Source organism: Pararge aegeria, chromosome Z (genome assembly GCF_905163445.1).
Source record: "Pararge aegeria chromosome Z, ilParAegt1.1, whole genome shotgun sequence".
In the NCBI taxonomy this organism is placed as follows: domain Eukaryota; kingdom Metazoa; phylum Arthropoda; class Insecta; order Lepidoptera; family Nymphalidae; genus Pararge; species Pararge aegeria.
In genome coordinates, this window is record NC_053208.1 from 4,390,484 (window position 1) to 4,413,258 (window position 22,775).

The 22,775-nt window shown below is 37.4% G+C and overlaps 2 protein-coding genes across 2 annotated transcripts in view; one reads left to right on the forward strand and one right to left on the reverse strand.

The window, feature by feature from the left end:
• Window positions 1-408: 408 nt before the first annotated feature.
• Window positions 409-22,775, reverse strand: part of LOC120636002 (gamma-aminobutyric acid receptor subunit beta-like) — a 62,650-nt gene continuing 40,283 nt past the window's right edge. Inside the window, exons 6-10 of the mRNA XM_039907230.1 lie at window positions 17,529-17,666; window positions 16,876-17,160; window positions 16,010-16,188; window positions 10,410-10,541; window positions 409-597 (exon numbers count right to left, since the gene is read on the reverse strand). Coding sequence (XP_039763164.1) covers window positions 436-597; window positions 10,410-10,541; window positions 16,010-16,188; window positions 16,876-17,160; window positions 17,529-17,666 — 896 coding nt within the window. The 3' untranslated portion in view covers window positions 409-435. The remainder of the gene's footprint in view (window positions 598-10,409; window positions 10,542-16,009; window positions 16,189-16,875; window positions 17,161-17,528; window positions 17,667-22,775) is intronic.
• Window positions 19,981-20,934, forward strand: LOC120636003 (cuticle collagen 13-like). The gene has a single exon (XM_039907231.1). The coding sequence runs from the start codon at window positions 19,992-19,994 to the stop codon at window positions 20,874-20,876; it is 885 nt and encodes a 294-aa protein (XP_039763165.1). The 5' UTR covers window positions 19,981-19,991; the 3' UTR covers window positions 20,877-20,934.

The following is a 22,775-nucleotide window of genomic DNA, read 5'->3' on the forward strand; positions in this document are numbered from 1 at the left end:
CTAGCTGCTACAAATTCTATTTTGTAATTTGTTTTCTTTAATAAGAATAACAACTTTGTTACTAAAATCATCATTTGATAGAAGCATGCGTTAATTTGTGGAAGTCCATGATACATGATCAACATTAAGCTGCATTTTGTTTTGACTCACAACAACAAGAGTGTACTAACCTACAGAGTAATTTAAATCTTCTTTTATTTTTATTGCGACACACCACACGGATACTTGAAAAACACTCTGCTTTGTTGTGTGGCGTATAAAAAAATAATAGACGTAGTCGTAAATTACCCTGTAATGACTGGTCTTCTTGCCGCGATTTTTAGCAAATGAAGCTTAATGTATAATCATTATTTTCCTTTTCCCGAGAAAGGCGTGTTTCAAATAATTAAAGTTAAGTGTGTGGAAAAATAAGTGGATGTTAAAAAACGCCCTCCATTAATCCTCTTCCAGAAGAACCAAATCATCAGCCACGACGTCAGAAACGTGGAGATAGATTATCCAATACATGAGGTTAAAACATACGAAGCACACTGGGAATACGATGCGTGAATACTTATCAATATCAGATGGTGTCATTCCTAGCAGCTTGCTTATGTCCTGAAATGAGAAAGTTTGTACTAAGTACCTAAAGTAAAATTTATAATTTATAATAGGCTCGGTTGCGTCTGGTAAGTCTTTAGCCAAAACGTACTGCATGGTAAAGCGTATTACAAGGTAAACACAAGAGTTTACAGATTTTTTGAACAAGCTTATTACATTTTTACTCGGAACATAGTTACTTTGCTTTCTGAGTCGAAGGTTGTGGGTTCGACTCCCTCTACTGGAAAATGTTTGTGTGATGAACATGAATGTTTATCTGTATATTATAAGTATTTATGTATAATGTTCAAAAAAAAATTCGTTAGACATCATAACATAAGCTACGCTTACTTTGGCGCTAGCTGGCGTTGTGTGTATTGTTGTAGTATATTATTATTATTACTTAGGTATTTACTAGCCAAGTGTTTGTTTGCCTTCGTTTGTTGTTCCTTCTTACGTTTATATATACAAACAAGTCAAACGAGCGAGCGGGTACAAGCTAGTAAGTCTGGGTTCATGTTTACCTCTATTCCCACATCTGTAGCACCTTAGGAATTCGGTATTTTAAGGCAATTATATTTATTATCGTAATTTCCAAGAACGTAGCAGAAAAAATTATCAACTCACAAAACGTGTCCTCTTATGCGCGAGCCGCTTAGAGCAAGCACCCATGCGCAGCAACCAAAATTAAATCAAGAATTGAAAATGCAAAAGCATTTTTCACGGATTACCATAAGGAGGGTACCTAATTACAGTCTAATGCGAAGAAAACACCGAAAGGGTCTGGAATTTTTTAACTTTGAAATAAGAAGTAATGATTATTCCACCAACAAAAAACCCTCCCAAGGAGGATTGAGTTAGCGGATTGTTAAAAGTATGCTACAACAAAAAGAACCAGAAGCCTGTCTTCGAGTTTGCAGAAAGAATGCTACGAGTAAGCCAACACAAATTGCACGGTCTTGTGCCGCGTGGGTACAGTGGCTCCCTGCAACTAGCTTTCTGTCATCCATCCACCTCGTCGGGAGTCTACAAACGCTGCGTTTACCGGTGCGTGGTTATTATTCCAGCACCTTGGACCCCAACGTACGCCCCGCCATTGCTATTTTAGCTTTGCGACTGTTTGAGCTATGTCGGTTACTATGTTTCTTTTACAGATCTCCTTATTCCTGATTTGATCAAGTAGCGATACTTCAAGCATAGCTCTCTCCATCGCCCGCATCAAATCATCAGGCATCGACCTTGAGCCTTCTTATGAGGCCCACAGTTAGCGACCATGTTTAAATTGAGTAAGTCTCTTTCAAGTGTATGCTAAATAGGACCTCGTAAATGAGTTAAGGTGCTGCAGTTAAAGGGATTTCTAGCAGTAAATGAGCAAATTTATGGCTTTAATAAGTAAAGTGGCCCAATTTCTGGTTCATTCTAATTCAGACACCTATCCTACCTTTCCTAGTCCAGAAAAACCTTAACACACGTAAAGAGACCTGTGTTTGCAATTTGTGATCTTCACCATTACTGTCGTCCGTAAAAGCATTGGGTTCTATTGTGTTGGCTTCTTGGCAATTGTGATTTATACCCATCCAGAGCATGGTGGCTGAAGGATCTTGGTAAATTATATAGAATTTTTCAAAAATTTATTATCATTTATAGAATCCATCAGAAGCGATTTTAAACTTTTAGATTTTTTCTCTATGTGATAAAAGAAATAGGAGTACTTATAGTAGCTTCACAGCAGAATAATACTCTTCATAAACAAATAAAAAACCAATAACTCGAAACGGTCATAGACTAGTAACGACTTTTAATTTTGAAATCCAAAGTAATGTACTACTTATAATAATAAAACTGTAATTGGAAGATTTGTGTACATTTAACATATTTTCAAAATTTTGACTGGGGGATACTTTATAATCGATACCGAGAATAAGTTTCCGCCGGGAAATGGGATAAAAATTATTATCAATTTTCCTTCATAGCTTCGTTAAATTTGAACAGATTTTAATTATTATTTTTTTATTTCGAAGTGTATACTATCAAGCATGTATTGGCTAATTTTAATAAAGACCAGATAAATATTGTCGGAGATAAAGATCATAGATCTTCACAGATAACAGCAAGCCGCAAGGCATATGGGACAACAATCGAATGCATGTACCATCCTACTTATATTATAAATGCGAAAGTTCGTGAGGATGAATATATGGATGGATGGATGTTTCTATGGTTGGATGGATGGATGGATGGATGTTTGTTTGTTGGGCTTTAACGCCAAAACGAATGAACCTATTTGGCCGATATTTGGCAGGGACATACAATATAGTCTGGAATAGCTCATAGGCTTTTTTAATCCCGAAAAAGCAAAAAGCTCCTATAGCATCGCTTTTTTTCCGCATTTGTCTTTCAAAATTAAAAATGTTATGTACTACATGTTTAAAGTAATCATTATTACCTGCAAAAAAGTCCGGGAGGCTATATATCTAAGTCACAATAACCGCTTTTTGTTATAATTTGTCAATCAAAACACGCGTCCAATCAAAAGATGGTGACATTATCCAATTAAATAGTTTTATATTTGTCCTATCGTTTAGAAGTTACGAGGGGTAAAATGCAGAGGGCCTCCCAGCTACGTATTAATTAGTTTGAAGATAAAACTGGACCCGGTAACCAATCGTTAAAATTCACAACAACAAGGTTGTTTTAACGATTGTTTAGGTGTGATTGATTAGGTGTGTGTGGACAAGCGTTTTGTCTATGGTTGAACCACGAATTCTATATTCATGGAGACAGAGGGCCTATTTTTAATGAACTTGTCCGCCCAAGAGCTATACGAAAAAAGAATTTATGACAGCAAGATGTGGGCCAAATATTATATTGAATTATTGTATTGTAATTAAAAAGTTCTTTAGTTGTTCTTATTTTATATTCAATTCGTAGTAGCACGGCTTTCGTGTGGTGCGTTCGCCCTAGTGTTCTTTTGTCACTACTCCCTATTTTTTATACGCTTATGCATGCACGCACCTTTATAGCATACTTTAGTGAAGGGAAACGAAGAGTTCCCATAGCCATGTGAAATTCAGTTCAGATAAACTAGCAGTAATTTATATTTAAAACTGTAGGATAGGCGACATGTATAAACAAAGGGGTGTTGCTTTTCTGCAATTACTTGTGCCAAGACGTAACTATTAAATAAAATCGCTGTAAACTATTAACACATTAAACTATAAGCCAGTTGCCATCGCTGAATTGTAAGAAGTACCTTTAATGTTGACTGTAATTTCGATTGGGTCAGACTAATGTCAGATGTACTATTTAAACCACAAATGTTTTATGATTACAGAACTGATTAAATTGCCCAGTGTTTTTTTTCAAAGTTCATTTATTTCAAGTAGGTCTTCATTTTGCACGCCTCATAAGCGAAGCGTTGAGGTGGGTATTTTTTATTTTTTTATTTTTTTTTATTTTTATAGATGAGCGCTTGACTGCAATCCTGCGTGTTGGTAATGCAGCGATGATGCAGCCTAAGGTGGAGCGCGCTTGCCTAGAAGATGCATATTCACTTTTGATTTGAAGGTTCTCTCATGTTGTAAGAACTGGGGAAAATGGAAGCTGGAAGAGCATTCCAGATCCTAGCGGTGCGGATCAGAAACGAAGATTCGAAGCGCTTCGTACGCGTCCGCGGTATATCGACCACGTAGGAATGCAGATCCTTACGGTGCCTCGCGGTTCGATGGTAAAAAGGCGAGGTCAAATAGTTCTTGAGCACACTCTCCGAAATATATCCTATGGAATACCTAAAGGCAGGCAACCTTGCAACGATGTTCCAAACTCTTAAGTTTTTTATTGGCTAGGTCACCGATGAGCCTTCTAGCACGGCGATCCACCGAATTACTATCAGTTTACGCACATCGAGTGATTCTCCAACTTATAATGTCACTTTTTTATTCTTTATTGCTTTTATAAGTGAATATAAATAGACAAATGTTGAGAAAAAACACTATTTTTATCACTCATGATATTTTTAAATCTCTTTTTATTATTTAAACTAATTAAAAAATTGTTTAAAAAAGTTCTGTTTTGGACGTCCGTGTGTCTGTGTGTGCAGATCCCGTATCTCGTGGTCACGATAACGAGCGAAATACATCACTTATCGAGTTGTTTTTTTTATAGGCATCCGTATTTTGAGGAATAGAAGCCTATTACTTCTCACGGTATAACTAGATGTAGTTTAATTATTAGTTACAAATAATCTCAATTTTATTGTAATGAATGAGATTATGATACGTGCACTTTTGGATTTTCCAACTATATCTATCTTGTGTGAGATGAAAGCGGATCTGGATGCTTCCAAACAGCTTTGTCATTAAGAAATTCATCAATTGTATTTAATCTCGCTGTAATACATGTGTTTTAAAATATACTTTATATATTCTTATGCATTAGTAGGTCCAAAATAACCTTAGGAATCATTTTATAAAAGCGTGTACTCAATTCCAGAACATTTTGATAATCCCGATGTTATAAATGACCATTTTCTAAATATACCTGGTGATAATGATATTGACCCGTCTGTTTTAGACTATTTCGAGACTCATAAATTCTCCGCGGTTAGTAGTTTTGAACTGGAGACTGTACATGATTATGAAGTAGCAAAAATTATACTAGGAATTAAATCTAACGCACGAGGAATAGACGAAGTAAACATGGATATGATTATTCTTACACTACCGACTACTCTTAACGTCATCACAGCTATAGTTAATAAATCAATATTATCTACGAAATTTCCTTCATGCTGGAGAACAGCCTTAATCTTACCTTTACCCAAGAATAATAACCCATCTGAAATCAAGGATTTAAGGCCAATAAGTATTCTTCCATATCTTTCTAAGATTCTTGAAAAAATTATTTACAACCAAGTCATAAAGTATTGCGAAAAAAATAATTTATTACCATATTTTCAATCAGGGTTCAGGAAAAATCGTAGCACATCTTCCGCTTTATCAGACGTCATAGATGATTTACTCACATCCCAAGATGCCGGCCAGGGTAGTATCCTTGTTCTGCTAGACTTTTTTCGTGCGTTCGACTCGATTAATATTAGGCTAATGCTTGCTAAACTTTCTTACTACGGGTTTTCTTCAGCAACAGTGCAATGGTTTGCTAGTTACCTTCAGATTAGAATGCAACAAGTGGTTATATGAAAAACCGATGGAAAAGACCTAGTTTCGACTCTAAAGTCTGTTAGTAGAGGTGTTCCTCAGGGGTCAATTTTGGGTCCTCTTTTATTTATTTTGTACTCTGCCGATATAATTAACTGTATGGAAAACTGTCAATATCATTCATACGCTGATGACCTTCAAATTTATGTTCCTGTTAATCACCAAGACGTTAATAAAGCAGTCGGGCAATTGAATAAAGTCCTTGATAAAATTTCACTGTGGTGTCAACATAATGCTCTTATTCTTAACCCTATCAAGTCTAAATTTATGGTAATAGGATCTAAAAAGCAAGTTAGTAAAATTTTAGCTTGCCAGCCAAAGTTGAATATCAATGGAATATGCCTTGAACATGTAAGTGATGCTCGTAATCTAAGACTTCGAATGGATGAAAACTTACGTTTCGAAAAACATGTAGTGGAACTAGTACGAAACTGTTTTTATAGACTAAAAGTACTGTACAGGATTAGACCTTACATTAACATCAATCTTCGAATGAAACTTTGTGACACGCTGATACTTTCGAAACTAAATTATTGTTTTACTGTTTATGGTCCATGTCTATTAGGTAAATCGTGGCGATTAATTCAGCGCACACAAAATGCTTGCGCCCGATTTTGCTTTACTATTCCGCCCAGATCTCACATCAGTCCTTTTTTAAATGATCATGACCTACTAAACATGAAAAATAGATTTAATCTGCTAGTAGGCACTCTTCTTTTTGGTGTTGTTAAAACAAAAGAACCACCATACCTGTATAGGAAATTAGTTTGGCGCGACCCTTGCTACGGTAAAAGAACTACAGCGCCACCACTATCGATGCCACGCCACAGGTCTGCAGCATTTCGTGGCAGTTTTAAATATCTTGCCACCAAATGCTGGAACGACATCCCACCGCCTTTTAGAAATGCCAAATCAAAGTTTTGCTTTAAAAAATTATATCGCTATTATCTACTGAACATTCAAAAATCTAATGTGGCACTATCTTACAATAATAACTACTAAAAACTGAAAATTATTATCTGACTAACATACTTTTCCATTACTACTTAAACAAAAATGAATTTTCATCTTCTTTCCATAATGAAGTTTACTTTCTTTTATAAAGTTTATATATATATATATATATATATATATATATATTATTTTTTATTCTTTTTTTTATTGTTTTTATATGTGATTTCATAATTGGACTTCCCTCAACTAAATAGGTACTGACAGAATACCAGCGTTGTGGGTACATTAGTATCCGGAGCATTAAGCTGAGTCAGAACCTTTTTATTGGCACGACACATCATAGACTTAAGCTATTTATAATTAAGTACAAAATTTTTAAGTTACTCCGTATGTAAGTCTGTTTGTGTTGTTCTGGTAAATAAACAAATTCTATTCTATTCTATTCTATTCAATTCCACAAATGATTTCTATACCTTTCGCAGACGACATGCAGATGCCACTAATTTATGACCATTTGTTATAATTTATGATCATTGTTTACATCTTCACTTTTTGTGAATGAATATTAATATACGGAGAGATTCGCGTTACTTAATTTTATTTATTAATTGTACTCTACACATAGCTTTTTTCTGTAATAGTTGAAGGTGAAGTTCTTAGTTGAAGATACGCTACCAGTTGTTATTTAATGTTTCGCGTATTTAAAATGCTAATGCGCAGAATTAGTTGAAAGTTCTCAAGTCAGTATTCTACATATTTATGATTTTATTTAACTTTCAGTTTATCTCAGAACCGGGCTTTGTCTATGATGTCGTCATTATGGGTTTTGCTACACCGTATTTATTTCTGATAGAGTCTGAGATACCTCAAATACAATGTTTAAGGACTTCAGCAGAGATTAACAATATTCTTTATTTGTGACTCGTTGCTTGGTGATTGATGAAGAAGACCTTCCATCACGCGGTGTCAAAGTTCAATGCTTTGAATTCGTTTTACTCAGAACGTCGTGACGTCTACGAGGTGAATGAGCAAGATAGTATTCGTGCGGTTGTGCTGATAACGTGCACTCTCGAATTGATTTATATCGTAACGGGTCTGTAAAAGACAGGACACTGCTTGTACTGCATTTGAAAGATTGCCTTGTTGCAGTTCGATCAAAGAACGCAACAAGTTGAACCCAGCCACTACAGGCTGGTTGGATTCACCTGCCTTTTTCCTTAGAAGAAAACTTCAATCAAATAATCCAATTATTTTGATAACTAGAAGAGCATTAGTTTATTAAGTAAAACCCCGTTATACTGTAGTTTTTCAGTGTCATATTACTCTCGTTACTTCAATAGCAGCTACGTATGCGAACGATTGATTGGCCGAAACACACTGGAGTTATTTCTGCTACGCTCTTGGAAATTGTGGAACATACTCCCATCTCAGTGTTCTCTCTGTATATGAATTGATCAAGGAGTTTAAGAAGTGTATTTTAGGATTTCTAGATGGTGAAATGGCTTATTAAAAGATGACCCGCTCACTCTTTTGCCTGCAATGAATATAAAAAAGTGGGTCTTAGAATAATCATGAGAACAACAAAGATTAGGTCTAATAGTCATATGTTTATTAATATATGTTACACGGGGTTATATATTTGCTATGTTATTTTACCATGGCCGAACAGCTCCTTCTTTAAAATTACTTTTGTAGTTTAACTGCTAATAGAAGGATTAATACAGTAGATTAAGACTTTAGGTTTCTGTGTGCAGTTGTCACACTCGTTAGCAAGCAAGTTTTGCCCAGGAGATAAGCTCTCGACTTAAATACTAAACAATTCAACATAATGCATTATCACCGTTAAATCTGTTTGGGGTTATGTGATATCTCAGCGGATTTAGACTTCTATTCGGTCTAGGGTACGAATCATGGACACATGTTTAAGTTTTCAGTGATAAACAGTTATCATCATCTTTATCGAACTATTATCAGCCCACAGAAAACTGGTTTTCTGGTTTTCTCCCAGAGTGAGAAGGGTTGTAGGCTAGGTTAGGGTGGTAGATTTCAGACACCTGTCCACATTAAGGAGAACTCTCATTCATGTAATTTTGCTCCCGTCATTTTAATTCCTTGAACATACATAACTCGGAAATGTTAACGTTAGAGGTCTCCTTATGTGAAAGTTTTTTGGTATCTGTTGAATTGCATAAGTGCTCAGTAGGGAGCCAGAAATAGGGTAAGATGATGAAAACTGCTTAGAGAAATCCATCGATCTTTGCAATAGCAAAGATCGATGAATCGAGAATTTGCTTGTATTCTTACGGTGCCATTAAAGTACTATGTATAAAGTGGCGTGCATAGAGGGTATGCACAGGGTATGCAGATGATATAATATGAAAAAAATCTCCAGGCAAAGTTATGAAAAACGTAAGAATAGGCTTTGTAAGAGTTATAAAAAGCCTACCCTTAAGTTTTTATAATTAGTACTGGACATTTTCTTCATTTTTTATCTTCTGCATACCCTGTGCATACCCTCTATGCACGCCACTTTATGTATCTAAATCTTTAATAATTAGATATATACGTTGATAGTGCACTCGGTATGACGCATTTTAATCGGATGAACTTGGACTAAAATAAAAAAAGGTAGATTTATATAAAAATTATACAATTGAATTTTTACTCGCGACTAGAATGATATACGAGTATATCTGTTTAAAGCCCATTAACTGTCTGTTTAAATAGTATTGTGTTGCAAATCTTCAAATTACCACTTGACAAAAGAGAGTGATTAAGTGTTTACGTAAGCGAATAACACATATATATATATATATATATATATATATATATATATATATATATATAATTTTAATATGATTAGCACTCGTTTATACCTTGTATAGACCTTTGTGATACTATAAATCATAACGATAACATCGGCCATTTTAAACACGAACCAATTACGAAAGTAACCTTCAACATGCTATAAAACTATAATAATGTTCAAGTACAGAACGTTTTAAACATTACAAGTTACATTACTGTGTTATCGGATATAACACGCGATGTATTATAAATAATTCGCAGAGCAGTACATAAACGCTAGCAAAGTTTTTGTCACATTGTAATTTTTTTTTAATTAATATGTAAATTATAAATTAGTATTATACCCTCAAGAATCCAAAATCCTTAAAAATATAAATTGTACGACACCCGTTGCGTTCCACCAATTATTAACTCTTTGAAGCATATAATCCAAATGAAGTTTAAGATATTTTCAATCAAAGTGTACAGTTTACTAAACAAAACCCAAAAAAAAATGAGAAAAATTAAGTGACTTTTTTATACAACTAAAATCCAAGAAATAATTATTTTCTACAAAATGTTTAAGTCGATGCCCTGTAAAATGTAGAAAGTTTCTAGCAAGTAGTAGGGATTTTCTACATTTTACTCGGTATTTTATACACAAATCGCTACGGTTCACTTAACTGACCTTGACCTGATGAAAATGGGAACACATAATTACTATACCGTCTTTAACAAAAAAAAAAATTCAAATCGGTTCGGATATTACAAAATCTTGCCTGTGTATCAAGAAAACTCGAAAGGCATGTATAGGATGTATACGATTCTGGACGGTATGTTCCATAGGGTGATATATTTTGGTTCGAAAATTACCTTTCCAGGATGAAGGATATGGGGTGGTGGGCCAGAACTTTCTTCTTCTACGCTACGGCCTCCGTTTATAGCATTTTCCAGTGTTCCACCCTTTGAGTGTACTTTGGGATCATGAACTTTAAAACGGACCTCCTGAAAAATTCAAACAATTTATTAATGTAATAAATAAATTAATATATTTTAAACTTCTCAAAAATTTTATTGTAACCTTTTTAAAACAAATGACTAAATTATAAAAAAAAGTTACTGTCTGTAATGATTTGTAACGCTTTCGTCCAGTGTTTCTCATTTTTACCGAACTGCCCTTAATAATGTTAATCAGATGTATGTATTTATACTCGACTTTTAAGGCAAAAGCCAATGGGGGTGAGTAGTTTTATTCAATGACGATACAAAACTTTTTTTCTGTTAATATATAATATTCTCCCTTGACTTTGTCAGAGTACCTACAACTTCTGTTAAGCAAATATATCCCATACAAACTTTCAATCTACGACACATCGCCTTGCACATCTAAAGTAGCCTATAGCCTCAAGAATATTCTGTATATATAAAAGCTAAAGGTCTCTGACTGATTCATTGACTGACTGATTTATCACGAAATCTCAGAGACTATGAAACTATGGGTGAAATTGGTGGTTAGAAGTTTGCATGAAAATCCTATGTTTTTGAGATTATCCGTTTTAAATAATGAAACTTATTTACAATATCCCTCTTAGGGGGGAAATTCAATGAAAGGTGGGCATGAAAGATGGGCATGAAAGTTTTTTGCTGGTTTCTTTTATTATTAAGTCTACAAACCTAAGATTAAGAAAATAGATTTCTTTTAAAGCATAGATGTCAGTTACATTTTTTTTTAATTCCAAATCGAAAGGGGAAAAATGGGTTTGGAAATTTGTATGAAAGTCCTATGTTTTTGTAGTAAGAGACCGAAATACGCATTATCGTTGATATTAAGATTTTTTTGGATATCATCTTGAAAAAGTAGTAAAATAAGGGAGGCAAGTGTTGCTGAATTTTTTAATTTTTCAGTCTAAGAACTTGGAATTTAGAAAATATATTACTTTGAAAGAACAGACATCAATTAAGAATTTTTATCCAATCAAATCCATCCCTAATGGGGTAAAACAGGGGTTGGAAGTTAGCATTACAATCCTGTTTTAAAAGTAGAGGCACTGAAATTTGCATTAATTAATAATTAATATGATGTATAAATGGGCTTATAAGCCAGGGATGCTCGTTCAAAAGAAGAGATGTTTTAAATGTGGCTTAGTAGATGGTCTAAATAGGAGAGCAGCATACGGAATAAACTGATTATTTGAAACTTCGCTTAGGTATAGCCATAATCCGCAATCTATACTTATAATAAAGCTGTAACTGGTAGATTTCTGTACAGTTAATATATTTTGAAAATATATTGACCGTGGTATGGTTTATAATCGATATTGAGTCTGTCTGTCGGTCTGTCTGTTTGTCTGTCCGGGCATCACGTGAAAACTACTGAACGGATTTAATTTATTCATATTAATATATTCATGAAAATCTATATATCAATTTCCCAACGATTAAGGCTATATTTGAAACAATTATTTTGGATTTGATTTCATTTGCTAAACAAAAGTATTCGCACGGCTTAATCTATTATGCATCAAACACCGAGCGTTTAAAAGCTATATTTTTTAACACCAAAATGCACATAAAACTGGGGTTTGTTGTACGTAAATCCATTCCGTTTAACTATTTAAAGACCGTTTAGCTAAGGTTGTTGGTATGCATGCAATGTTTATTCATTGAAATAGAATAAAATAGTATGTTTATGATGTATAGTTTCGTATATTATATTATTAAATTTATTTACATCTTCTGTTTAGGTTTGTTTTACCCTTACCTATAACAGAACAAGTTAACAAAAGTAAAAAAATATAAAATACTAGCTGTTGCCCGCGACTTCGTCTGCGTTTGATTTTGTTTTTAAAGTATTCAGTATCGTTAAGCCTTAAATGAGTATAGTAGTATATATATGTATAACATGTGACTGTCAATTAATTAAAGACAAATAATTTGCAATAAAATAAAATTGCGACTATAATTAAAGATCTAAGCTATCCTATCTAAGTTGGAGCAGACTGCTCACGGTGTGCCAATTTAATTTAAAATCGGTTAAGTAGTTTAGGAGTCCATCGCGGACAAACATCGTGACAGGAGATTTATATATATTAAGATAATCAAAATCAGTAGTAGTAAGTATCGTTAAAACAAATGAAAATGATTTGATGTCATGATGTCAGTGGAGTTTTCACATTTTACACATTTTCCTTTGTAAACACAACTCCCCCTCCCCCCCTTTTTTTGACGTGGTGGAAAAGCTTTATTGCTATCCCGACCCATGGACAGGACGGTTCCCCGGGCGTCTAACAAAGCCAATTAGGAGGACATGCCGTGGTGGTTAGTTTGGGTATACAATTTTAGAGGGGGGAGTCCCACATAACATTATTTCCTAAGGGTAGTTAGATCTACCTTTTTTGTGCTGACATGAAGTCATCCTTAATGTTTTAGATACGAGTATATGGCAAATGCATTGTTTATGTTTTTCCCGTATTAAAACTTTGGTGACTTTAAAATTGTTTATTGGATAGTTATCTTTCGTGGTTACTCTCAGTATTGATCAGATTTAGCAAAGAAGATTATGTCATCCGTGATCCTAAAGTGTGTTAGATATTCACCATTGATCTTAAGATCATGTACCGTGATGCTTTCACTCAATTAAAACCTTAAAAGTTTTGGTTGATTGACAACTTGAATGTGATACAAACTATTGAGTATTTGCTCCTTAATCCTGATTGTTCTCTGGGGGGGCTTTAGTCTTACTTTTGATCTTTGAATCGATATTTATTCCTTGTTATATTTATAGCTTTTTAGTCTATTTTTATACCTTCAGTTATTTTCTCTTTTCCTACCTTAATCCTTATTTGCTCGAAACGACTTGCAATTTTCTACCTAACGACGTTGCCTTAATTGGACTCTACTGAGCGACGCGATGGCTCGCAGTACAGAATTACCTACACTGGATTAATTAGTGTGCTACCTGCTGTTTAATCTATTGCTTTTTTACGGGGAAAATATGATATCGTATATTATTTTAACTTATTAGAGGAATGTGCAGCGTCCAAAAAAAACTCATGCGAGTTTCAGGATGGTAAGAGTATTAGTTTTGGTAGTTTGTGAAATAAAAATATAAACTTGTTTATCAGTTAAATTCTTGGGTCATGAAGCCTAAAAGTGTGTTTAACCAAGTTGGTAGGATATAATAAAAAAAAAAATTAAAAAATAGGTCATAACTTAGACATTGAGGGTTATTATGGGATATGGGTCAGTATAACTCTTACCATGCGGTGGTTTGTATTGAACTTATAATTTCATATTATGAGGTATAGCAATAAAGTTCTTCACGTTTTTTTGAGAGCATAAAATCTTTTTAATTCTCGCGAAAAATTCAACTGGATATTTTAATTTATTTCTATTTAAACATGTTATTTACGGTTGTTACACAGTTTTAACTAAATTTTTACCGTTATATTATTGTTGTGTTTTATATTTTTTCCTCTTTGGCGACATTTGCCAATTTAAGCGTTGTCATCACGTATTATTTAAACAAGTTCACAGTTCACCCACAGAATGACAGTTTGCTTGCCCTTTCAGTTTGTTTTGTGAAAAAATCCGAATCAAAGTACATGAAGATTTATAAGAAGTTAATTTTATTTTTACTGAGACTCCTGCACCGCTTGGAGGTTCGGGTTTAGGTGAACGTCGTGGTCAAATGGTGTATGCGACGACCGAGCTTGCTTGCCATTTTTTTATTGATTGTACATATTTGTTTTTATTGTAGGATCCATTCTCAGACAGGTTATATTCAAAACTAGCTCAGTTAAATGTTTATACTTCACAAGCATACAAATATTAAGTAAGTACGTAAAGTGTATAATTTCCAGAAGTACTTTGGATAGCCTAGATCTGTGAACAAACTTCTTTAGAAAAAATCATTCATAATTTTGCAGATATTCATATCACTTATAATGTGGTTACTGATCACATGTGTGAACCTGTAAATGTGTGTGTTTTAAAATATAAATACGTTTATTTTTATTTGATTGCCAACACTGTACTGGTTTATGTATGATATATGTACATTGTACAATGCCTATTTTATACTCTACTCTACTACTCTATATATATATATATATATATTGTATGCTGTTAAAGTCGTCGTTTGTGCTATATTTAAGCGAAGTGTTTTTTTTTTTAATTTCATGATTGGTATCATATTATTACATACAGTTATTAATCGCATAACGGCACTATGTTCTCGTTTTTGAAGTGAAACTTCTTTATCGGGGTTGGAAAAAAATTTAGTGTAACATTTTTTCGTTACGCGTGACATTTTTCCGTTACGCGCCATCTTTTTTGTAAACAAAACTCAAGACTCCTCAAAGAGTTCCTACAAAATATCTTGACAGTTGACTGAAACAAGTTCTATGAATATATAAAAATAAAAATGTATGGTAAGGCAACCCATTTGTATCAATCAAGGACATTTTATGTAGTTTTTGGTGCACAAAAGTCTCTTGATCCTTGGTAGTACATCCACTATAAACATCATTAGCAGTTGAAATTATTTTTTCTGAATAAGAGTTTAATATTCGATTATTATACTCAGTGACTGCGTAATTTGTATTAAATAATCGAATACCTTGAGGTTACTTAGTTGCAGCTTCTTCTACGGAATAAAAACGAGATTCAATGATAGATATTTCACTTTCATTAAGACGTTCACCGTTCCCGATTTTTTTAAGTATTGACGAGAACTGTTGATTTGCTTGAAGCATAACTTTGTCTAGTTACTAAAATTTCAGATTTCGCCATAATATTGGTCCAACAATAATCTGCTTAGGTTGCTTGTAGATAGGAGTAGCGCGAACGGGAGGTAATTGACGTAAGTCTCCGATGAAAATAATATCTAATCCATCAAAGTTCGATTGAAAGTTATAGAGAAAAAAAAAAAAAAAAAAATTTAATAATTTTATTAAAATGTAATAATCCTATTACAATTAATGAAATTCGATAATAATCGTTGTATAAGCTAAAATGAAATAATTGTAGAATTTGTATTTATGTCTATGATAATAAAAGCCTTTTATTAAACTTTATCTAATTTAACTTTATTTAACCAATGTCTGTAAAGTTGCATATAGTAAATTATTTTTTGGAAAAATAACGTCATAAAGAAGTTTCACTTCCTACGAGTGTACGCTACTACACGCACACATTTTTTTGATCCTAGAGTATCTTACTATCCTCCTTTTAAGAGAATTTTTGTTTGTTCCTATTTTAATTTGATTGTTCCAAACGTAGCGGGGTGTTTAAATAAGCTTTTCCTATCTATACAAAATGGTTGTCTAACGCTATGTCAGTTCATTCAATTCAGACATACAACTACTTTTTGGGTTTATAACATGATAATACACGTGTACCCTAGTAAGAAAATAGTTTTGTTGTTTGAAAAATAGTGAAAACTGTTTTGTGACTAATATATATAAACTTACAGAATTTCTGCTTGGAGGACATCTGTTTAAAGTACTGTTCATTTTGTTCATAGTGTGACAATCCCCAACCGAAGCGCAATCCATATTATTCTTTTTTTCGGAAGCTATTTTCTGTATTGCAACAAATCTTTGTTTCCTCATCTGTATCCGTTTAGCCATATATCCCACCGTCGCGTACTCTGGAAAGATGGAGAACTCCAACCACATTAAAGTGCTCCCAATAAGAGTCTTCTTTTAAAAGTAAAACTTTTATAAGAAGATTCACTTCACATAGTGGACCATTGTGAATCGTAAAACCAAAATTAAAAATGAATCGCTGAGCCAGCCGCAAGGCACGCACTCCAGCGACCTAAGACGAGATTGCTGCATCATTTAAATAGCGTTGCATGGCGAGCACTGAGTTTAAATTACTTGCATTTAATCTGCCCTCGGCGGATGCTGTCTTCCAAGGCCGCCAACCTTTAACTTCTATGTAGGCTATAAGGTGTACGACCTCATATACCTCATAGCTTACATATGTAACGGACATGAGTTGTCAGTTGTAGCCTAGTTCAGTTGCGCTGGACTTGAATAGTCCAACCCAATCTGACCGCGGATCTAATAGACAAAACTGTCATATGGGTACATGAAATAAATCAAAGTTCACAAGACACGTTATATAATACTAATTTCAATAGAATGTAAACGAATGAAATGTAAGATACATTTCATCAACTTTTAGGTATTCGCATTCTATCGAATATAATATATTCTCTTCGCAAAATGTAAAGAGCACAGAATTAATTATAGAAAATACACGTAAAATTGATTCGCTTGCATTTATTTCGCAGTCGCTGTTCAGAATAAAAAAAAAAAGTTATAATTACCTAGTAAACTGGCGAATACCATAACGAAGCATGTTCCCAAGTAAACATCAATCGATTTCACGTATGAAATCTTAGGCAGAGCGGCATTCGTTGATGACATAAGAGTAGTCATAGTCAATACAGTTGTCACCCCCAGCGCTACCCGCGCAGGAGTCGCATTCCGATTCAACCAAAATGATACCCATGATATAATAACAATCAACCCAGAAGGAATATAAATTTGGATCAGATAATATCCCATTGACCGAACAAACTGTATTTCACAGGCCAGTCTTGAATAATTTCCTGCAAGTTTTTTAGTTATCGATTAGAACATAACACTCAGTGCATAACAGTTAGTGAAACATTCAAAACATAGTATGTCTTTTGATTCGAGCTTTCGATTTGTTAAATTTTAATTTCTGAAATCTTGAAAATCAAAATTATATAAAAACTAAACGTTAATTGTGACTTAGACTTTAGTTATTTAAGAGTTTTATCACTTAAATCATATTTAAATTCCTAAAACACTCAACTCGGTGTCGTTAGTGCAAGAATACGAAAGCAGGACGTGAAAAGAATCGTGGTGTTTACTGTTTATGTTCAGTGTTTCACGTTAGGTAATGATCGTTTTCGAGTTTTCTTTCTACTCATCGGTATCTCCGTTTAAGTACCTGTCGTGAGTGAGATCTCCATGGCTCGCTGACGATGTCCGAGCACCTTGAACTGCGGGAGCGACACCTCGCTCGACACTCCCACAGAGTTGGGCCCCTCGTTCCATTTGTATCGGATGTCCCGCATGGTGTAGCCGACTGTGCGCAGCGGATACAAAAATGAAATAACCCCAGGCCCATCGCAATGGGTTTTTTAACTCGAGTCGCTATTCGGTCGGGGTAAGAGCGGGGAGTCGCGGGCTTGGCGTCACGCGTCTCTTTGTGCGGTTGTCATGTCGATTGGCGTGTGTGCTAGTGTCGCGGTATCGTTCGTTTGCACACGGGCGGAGGGAGACGGGGTCGGATGCAGAGCGTGGATGGACAATGCTTGGACTGCGGGCGTTACAACTGTTACCTGTGGTCAGCGTCACGACAGTGGCGCGCTGGCGGTGCCCGAGCACGCGGAATTGAGGCAGCTGCACTTCGTTGCTCATGCCGACGCTCATAAGCCCGTCCTTCCAGTGGTACCGAATGTCTCTCATAGTGTACCCGACTCCGGAGACATGCCAAACACACAAAACGCTATCACTTACGTTGCGAAGCATCGCGTTTCCCTCACGCGGCCAGTGTCGCCGGGACTGGCGGGCAGGGCGAGACTTTAACCGAGCTGAATCGAGGCGCTCTTGAAACTGTCTCAACTGTCGCACTCGAATCGGCTCAGCGTGGATGATAGAAAAATATAAAGCTACTTGTTCTACCTATTGGGTGAAAATGCCAAAACAATTTCTACAGATATTTGCTTAAAAACATATAGATAGGTAATAAAAATATGAATAACGCTCATGGTTTAAGGTTGTAAGAAAATTTTAATCCAAAAGAAAAATTTTAAACTACAAAGAAGGTGTAATTATATAAACAAATAAACGAAATATGTTCCTTTGACGTTTTATATAGTTAGTTTCAATTAAAATGTAATAAATATAAAGAGTTACTATGTTATTTCAAGACTTTTAATGAAGTATTTTCAATATTAATAGGATTCTAAAGTCTATTCTGTCTTGCCTGTCTTACAACGTACTTCTTTTTGTTAAAATAAAAAAAAAAAAATTTTGTTTTCTTGTAATTATTTAATGTTTTTTTTTTATATTTTGTAAAACATACATTACACTAGAAAGTAATGAAACCCTTTTCGTATTAGGCTTTAGAGTTTAAAAAATAGTTTAAAAATTAAGAAGCGTGAACTAATCCCATATAGGACTTAGCTCAGCGTGAATGTTACTTACAGATAACTGTAAGAGTAATATACAACGTGTAACGTGTGAAGAATACATAAGTATATTTCATAAGGAATCATCCTGTAAAAATATTAAATCAAAAGAAGTATATTAATTTTCCATACAAACTAATTCAAAATATTTTAAGTTATTATCTCTTATAACAACCCTACTGAAGATAAAAGACGCACATAGTACCTTGGCCACTTGATTTAAATGACAGATAAGTCTCAGAGACAGTAAATAATGTATATATAATATGGGGGATGACGTCGCTCGCGTCCGTAGGAGTTACCACCCTGTCCTTCAACAGGGCCCGCCCTACACGTGTCCCCTGGGTGGTGCAAAACGAGCTGACAACGCCGAACAACAGGCGGCGGTTAATTATCCTGACCACGGTTACCACAAACCCTGAGGCATTAAATACCCTCAAAAACGGTGGCAGTAGTACCTTGGGAAAGTACTGCTAGTATTCTTTCCCAAATACCCAATCCAAGGTGTCACACGACCCGTGCCGATGGATGAATGGCTGATGGGTTAATCAGTCTTGAACGGAGTCTCCTCGAAACCGGGGCAAATCGAGGCAGTATCTTGCCCTTCGGGTCTCATGCGGGGCTCTGAGGCCTTGCGACATTTTATTTCCCTTGCTACTCGTGGGACTTGCATGGATACAAACATGTCAAATTTTCTACCATCCACCTCTGGTGGACTAGACCAGGAGCAGAGGAGTAAGACTGACTCAGCACCAACTGGTATTTTCCAGGAGCTGGGGACGCCTAGTGACTCTGCACCAACTGGAACACCTTCGGCGCGGGACCGGGATGCTATGATGGAGGACGGAGGTCATACCACCTCTGCTCAGCCCTCGTGCAAACCTGCCCCGCCCGACAACATCTACTCCAATCCAGCGTTTAGACGCTTGAGTGGGGCAGGTAAAAAGAGAATGTGGAGGCTCCTGAAGGGGGGTCTCGAACTCAACGAGGCCATTCTTCAGGCAGGCAAACCTTGCTCGACTCAACCGGATGGTCAGCGATCTAACCTCAAGAGGGGCAGACCAGAGGACAACTCCCCCAAGGAGAAGCCGAGCAAGGCTCCAAAATTGTCCACTACACCTGTGAGGCGGGGTACTAACCCGACTCTCAGCTATAGGGACATAGCGGGCGCGACTAGAGTTGGCATCCGAAATGGGGTGCCAATGACAGACGCGCAAATGAGTTCGGTTCGTGCGGCCCTGGTCACCTCCCTGAACACAAAAGGGAGGTGCATGGACAACAGAGGCGCTGGACCGTCCTTTCTGGGCTTTACTCACAAGGCAGGATGGATTCTCGTAACCTGTGAGAATCAACGCAGCAAAGACTGGCTTGTGAGCGAAGTCCCAAATTGCAAGCCATGGCCTGAGGCGAACCTATCCATAATGGAGGATAGCGAGCTTCCAAAGCCATGGATTGCAACCACCCTCATTCCGGCGACTGATGCGTCCTCTGTCTCTGAGGCTCTGGACACCATCAGATACCAGAATGAGGGGCTTTACCCTGAACACTGGAGGGTCCTCAGCGAGAAGGTCGACGGAGCAGGCATCATTGCTGCCATCTCCCTCGACGAGATCTCCGTTGAGACCCTCCGCGCACGTGACTTTCGGGTCAATATTGGCTTCCGGAAGATAGTGTTCAGGGTGAGAGGAGCCAATACTGGTTCTGCCTCGGGGGCAGCTGCAGAGGTGCACACTAACCCGGCGACTGCAGCACCTGGCTCGACTGGCCTGGGAGTGGGGTCGGCTGGGCTAAGCACCAGTTCGGCACCACCCGCTCCTGGCCCAAGCGGGCTGGGGGGCAGGAGCGCGGGGAACCAGGGGAGAGCAGTACCCGGTACGAGCGGACGGGGGGGGGGAGGTGCCGGCCGTAAAACTGGTAGCTCCTACAACCCTGTATCGAGCGGACTGGCGGGCTCTCATACTGGGCAAAACACCTCTGCGGCTGGCCGTAGAGGAAAGGCGGGCAAGGGGCCTAAGGGGGCTCATTCCGGCAGAGGGCACGCGCCCTCTCCAACGGGAGGAGGCTCTGGTGGACCCGCACCCGTCGTTAAAAGGGCCAAATAAATGGCGACTCCCGGGGCACCGGCGAGGGTCCTCCAAGCTAACCTTCACCACGCGGCCGCCGCTGCCGCGGTTGTGGAGAAGGTTCTTGTAGAAGGTAAATTCAACCTCGCCCTCATCCAAGAACCCTGGGTTTCGCACTCAAACGTCCTAGGCCTGAACGCTGGGGGTAAGTTACTATCAAATACCAACGGTTGCAGGCCTAGAGCTTGTATTGTTTTCAACAGAAACATTAACTTTCTGCCGATTCCAGAATTATGCACTGACGACCTGGTGGCGGCATATATTGACCTCAACAGCTGGGGGGGCAGAAGAGTCATCCTCTGCTCAGCGTATTTACCCGGTGAGGTCACCAATCCGGCTGTCGCCCTACTCCCGGTGGTAGAGTACGCACGGGCACACAACGCGGAGCTACTGGTGGGATGTGACGCCAATGCCCACCACGACGCATGGGGCAGCAGTGACATCAACGAAAGGGGTGAGTACCTTTACGATTTTCTTCTTGCAAACTGCCTTCAGCTCTTAAATAGGGGAAACACGCCTACTTTTATAACAAGGGCAAGACAGGAGGTCTTAGATATTACTTTCGCGACTACCAATCTAGCCAGGTATATAGAAAACTGGTTGGTAAGCGATGAACCTTCCATGTCGGACCATCGACACATCAACTTTGACATAAAGTCATGCTCCAGCATGGAAACAGTTACTTACAGGAATCCGAGGTGCACCTCTTGGGACAGTTTCCAAAACAAACTAGAGAGCAACCTGGAACTGGTCCCCAAAAGTATAAAGACCCGTGTTGACCTTGACCTTGCGGTGGATGCTGTCTCCAGAGGTACAATCAGTGCCTTTGAAGACAGTTGCCCGCTTAGGGTGAAGACCACACGGCGTAAGGCACCGTGGTGGAACTCGAGGCTAAAACGACTCCGAGACAAAACACGTAAATTATTCAATAGGGCGAAGGCGACCAGAGAATGGGACATTTATAAAAAAGCCCTAACTGAATACAATAAGGAGATAAGGAAAGCCAAGCGAGCATCGTGGAGGAGTTTCTGTGAGGAAATTAGTAGCCTGCCTCAAGGAGCGAGACTCCACAGAATGCTAGCAAAAGCGAAACCCAATCAACTGGGGCTCCTGAAAAATCCTAATGGAACCTACACGTCAAGTGAGAAGGAAACCCTAGAACTACTAGCCACAACTCACTTTCCAGGAGCGAAAATCGGGTACGCTCGAAGTACTATGGCATGCTCTCTCGGCCATCCAAAAGTTGAGGATTGGAGAAGGGCATCCATCGTCTTCAGACCTGGCACTGTGAGGTGGGCCATAAGCTCTTTTAACCCGAATAAAGTATGTGGAACTGACGGCATTACTCCCCTTCTTTTACAAAAGGGAGCCCAGTTGTTAGTTCCGCATCTGGTAAAAATCTTCAGGGCAAGCTACGCCTGGGGACTTATACCGGAACAATGGACCAAAGTTAAGGTCATCTTTATACCTAAAACGGGGAAAAAGGATTACGCACTGCCGAAATCCTTTAGACCCATAAGTCTATCCTCGTTCTTACTAAAAACGATGGAGAAAGTGCTTGATAGGTATATCAGAGATGCGTTTCTCATTGAGAGACCCATCCACGCTACCCAGCACGCATATTGCAAGGGCAGGTCCACTGAAACTGCTCTGCTCAGCCTTGTTGACAAGGTTGAAAAAGCGCTGGAGGATAAGGAGATCGCACTCTCTGCTTTTCTGGACATTGAGGGAGCATTTGACAACACCCCGATACGCACACTGGTGGGCGGTCTTGCCAATAAGCAGGCTGATCATACAACCATCAGGTGGGTAGAGGCGATGCTCTCCAACCGGAATGTAAAAATCGAACTAAACGGTTTCTCGGTTGAGGTGCTCACC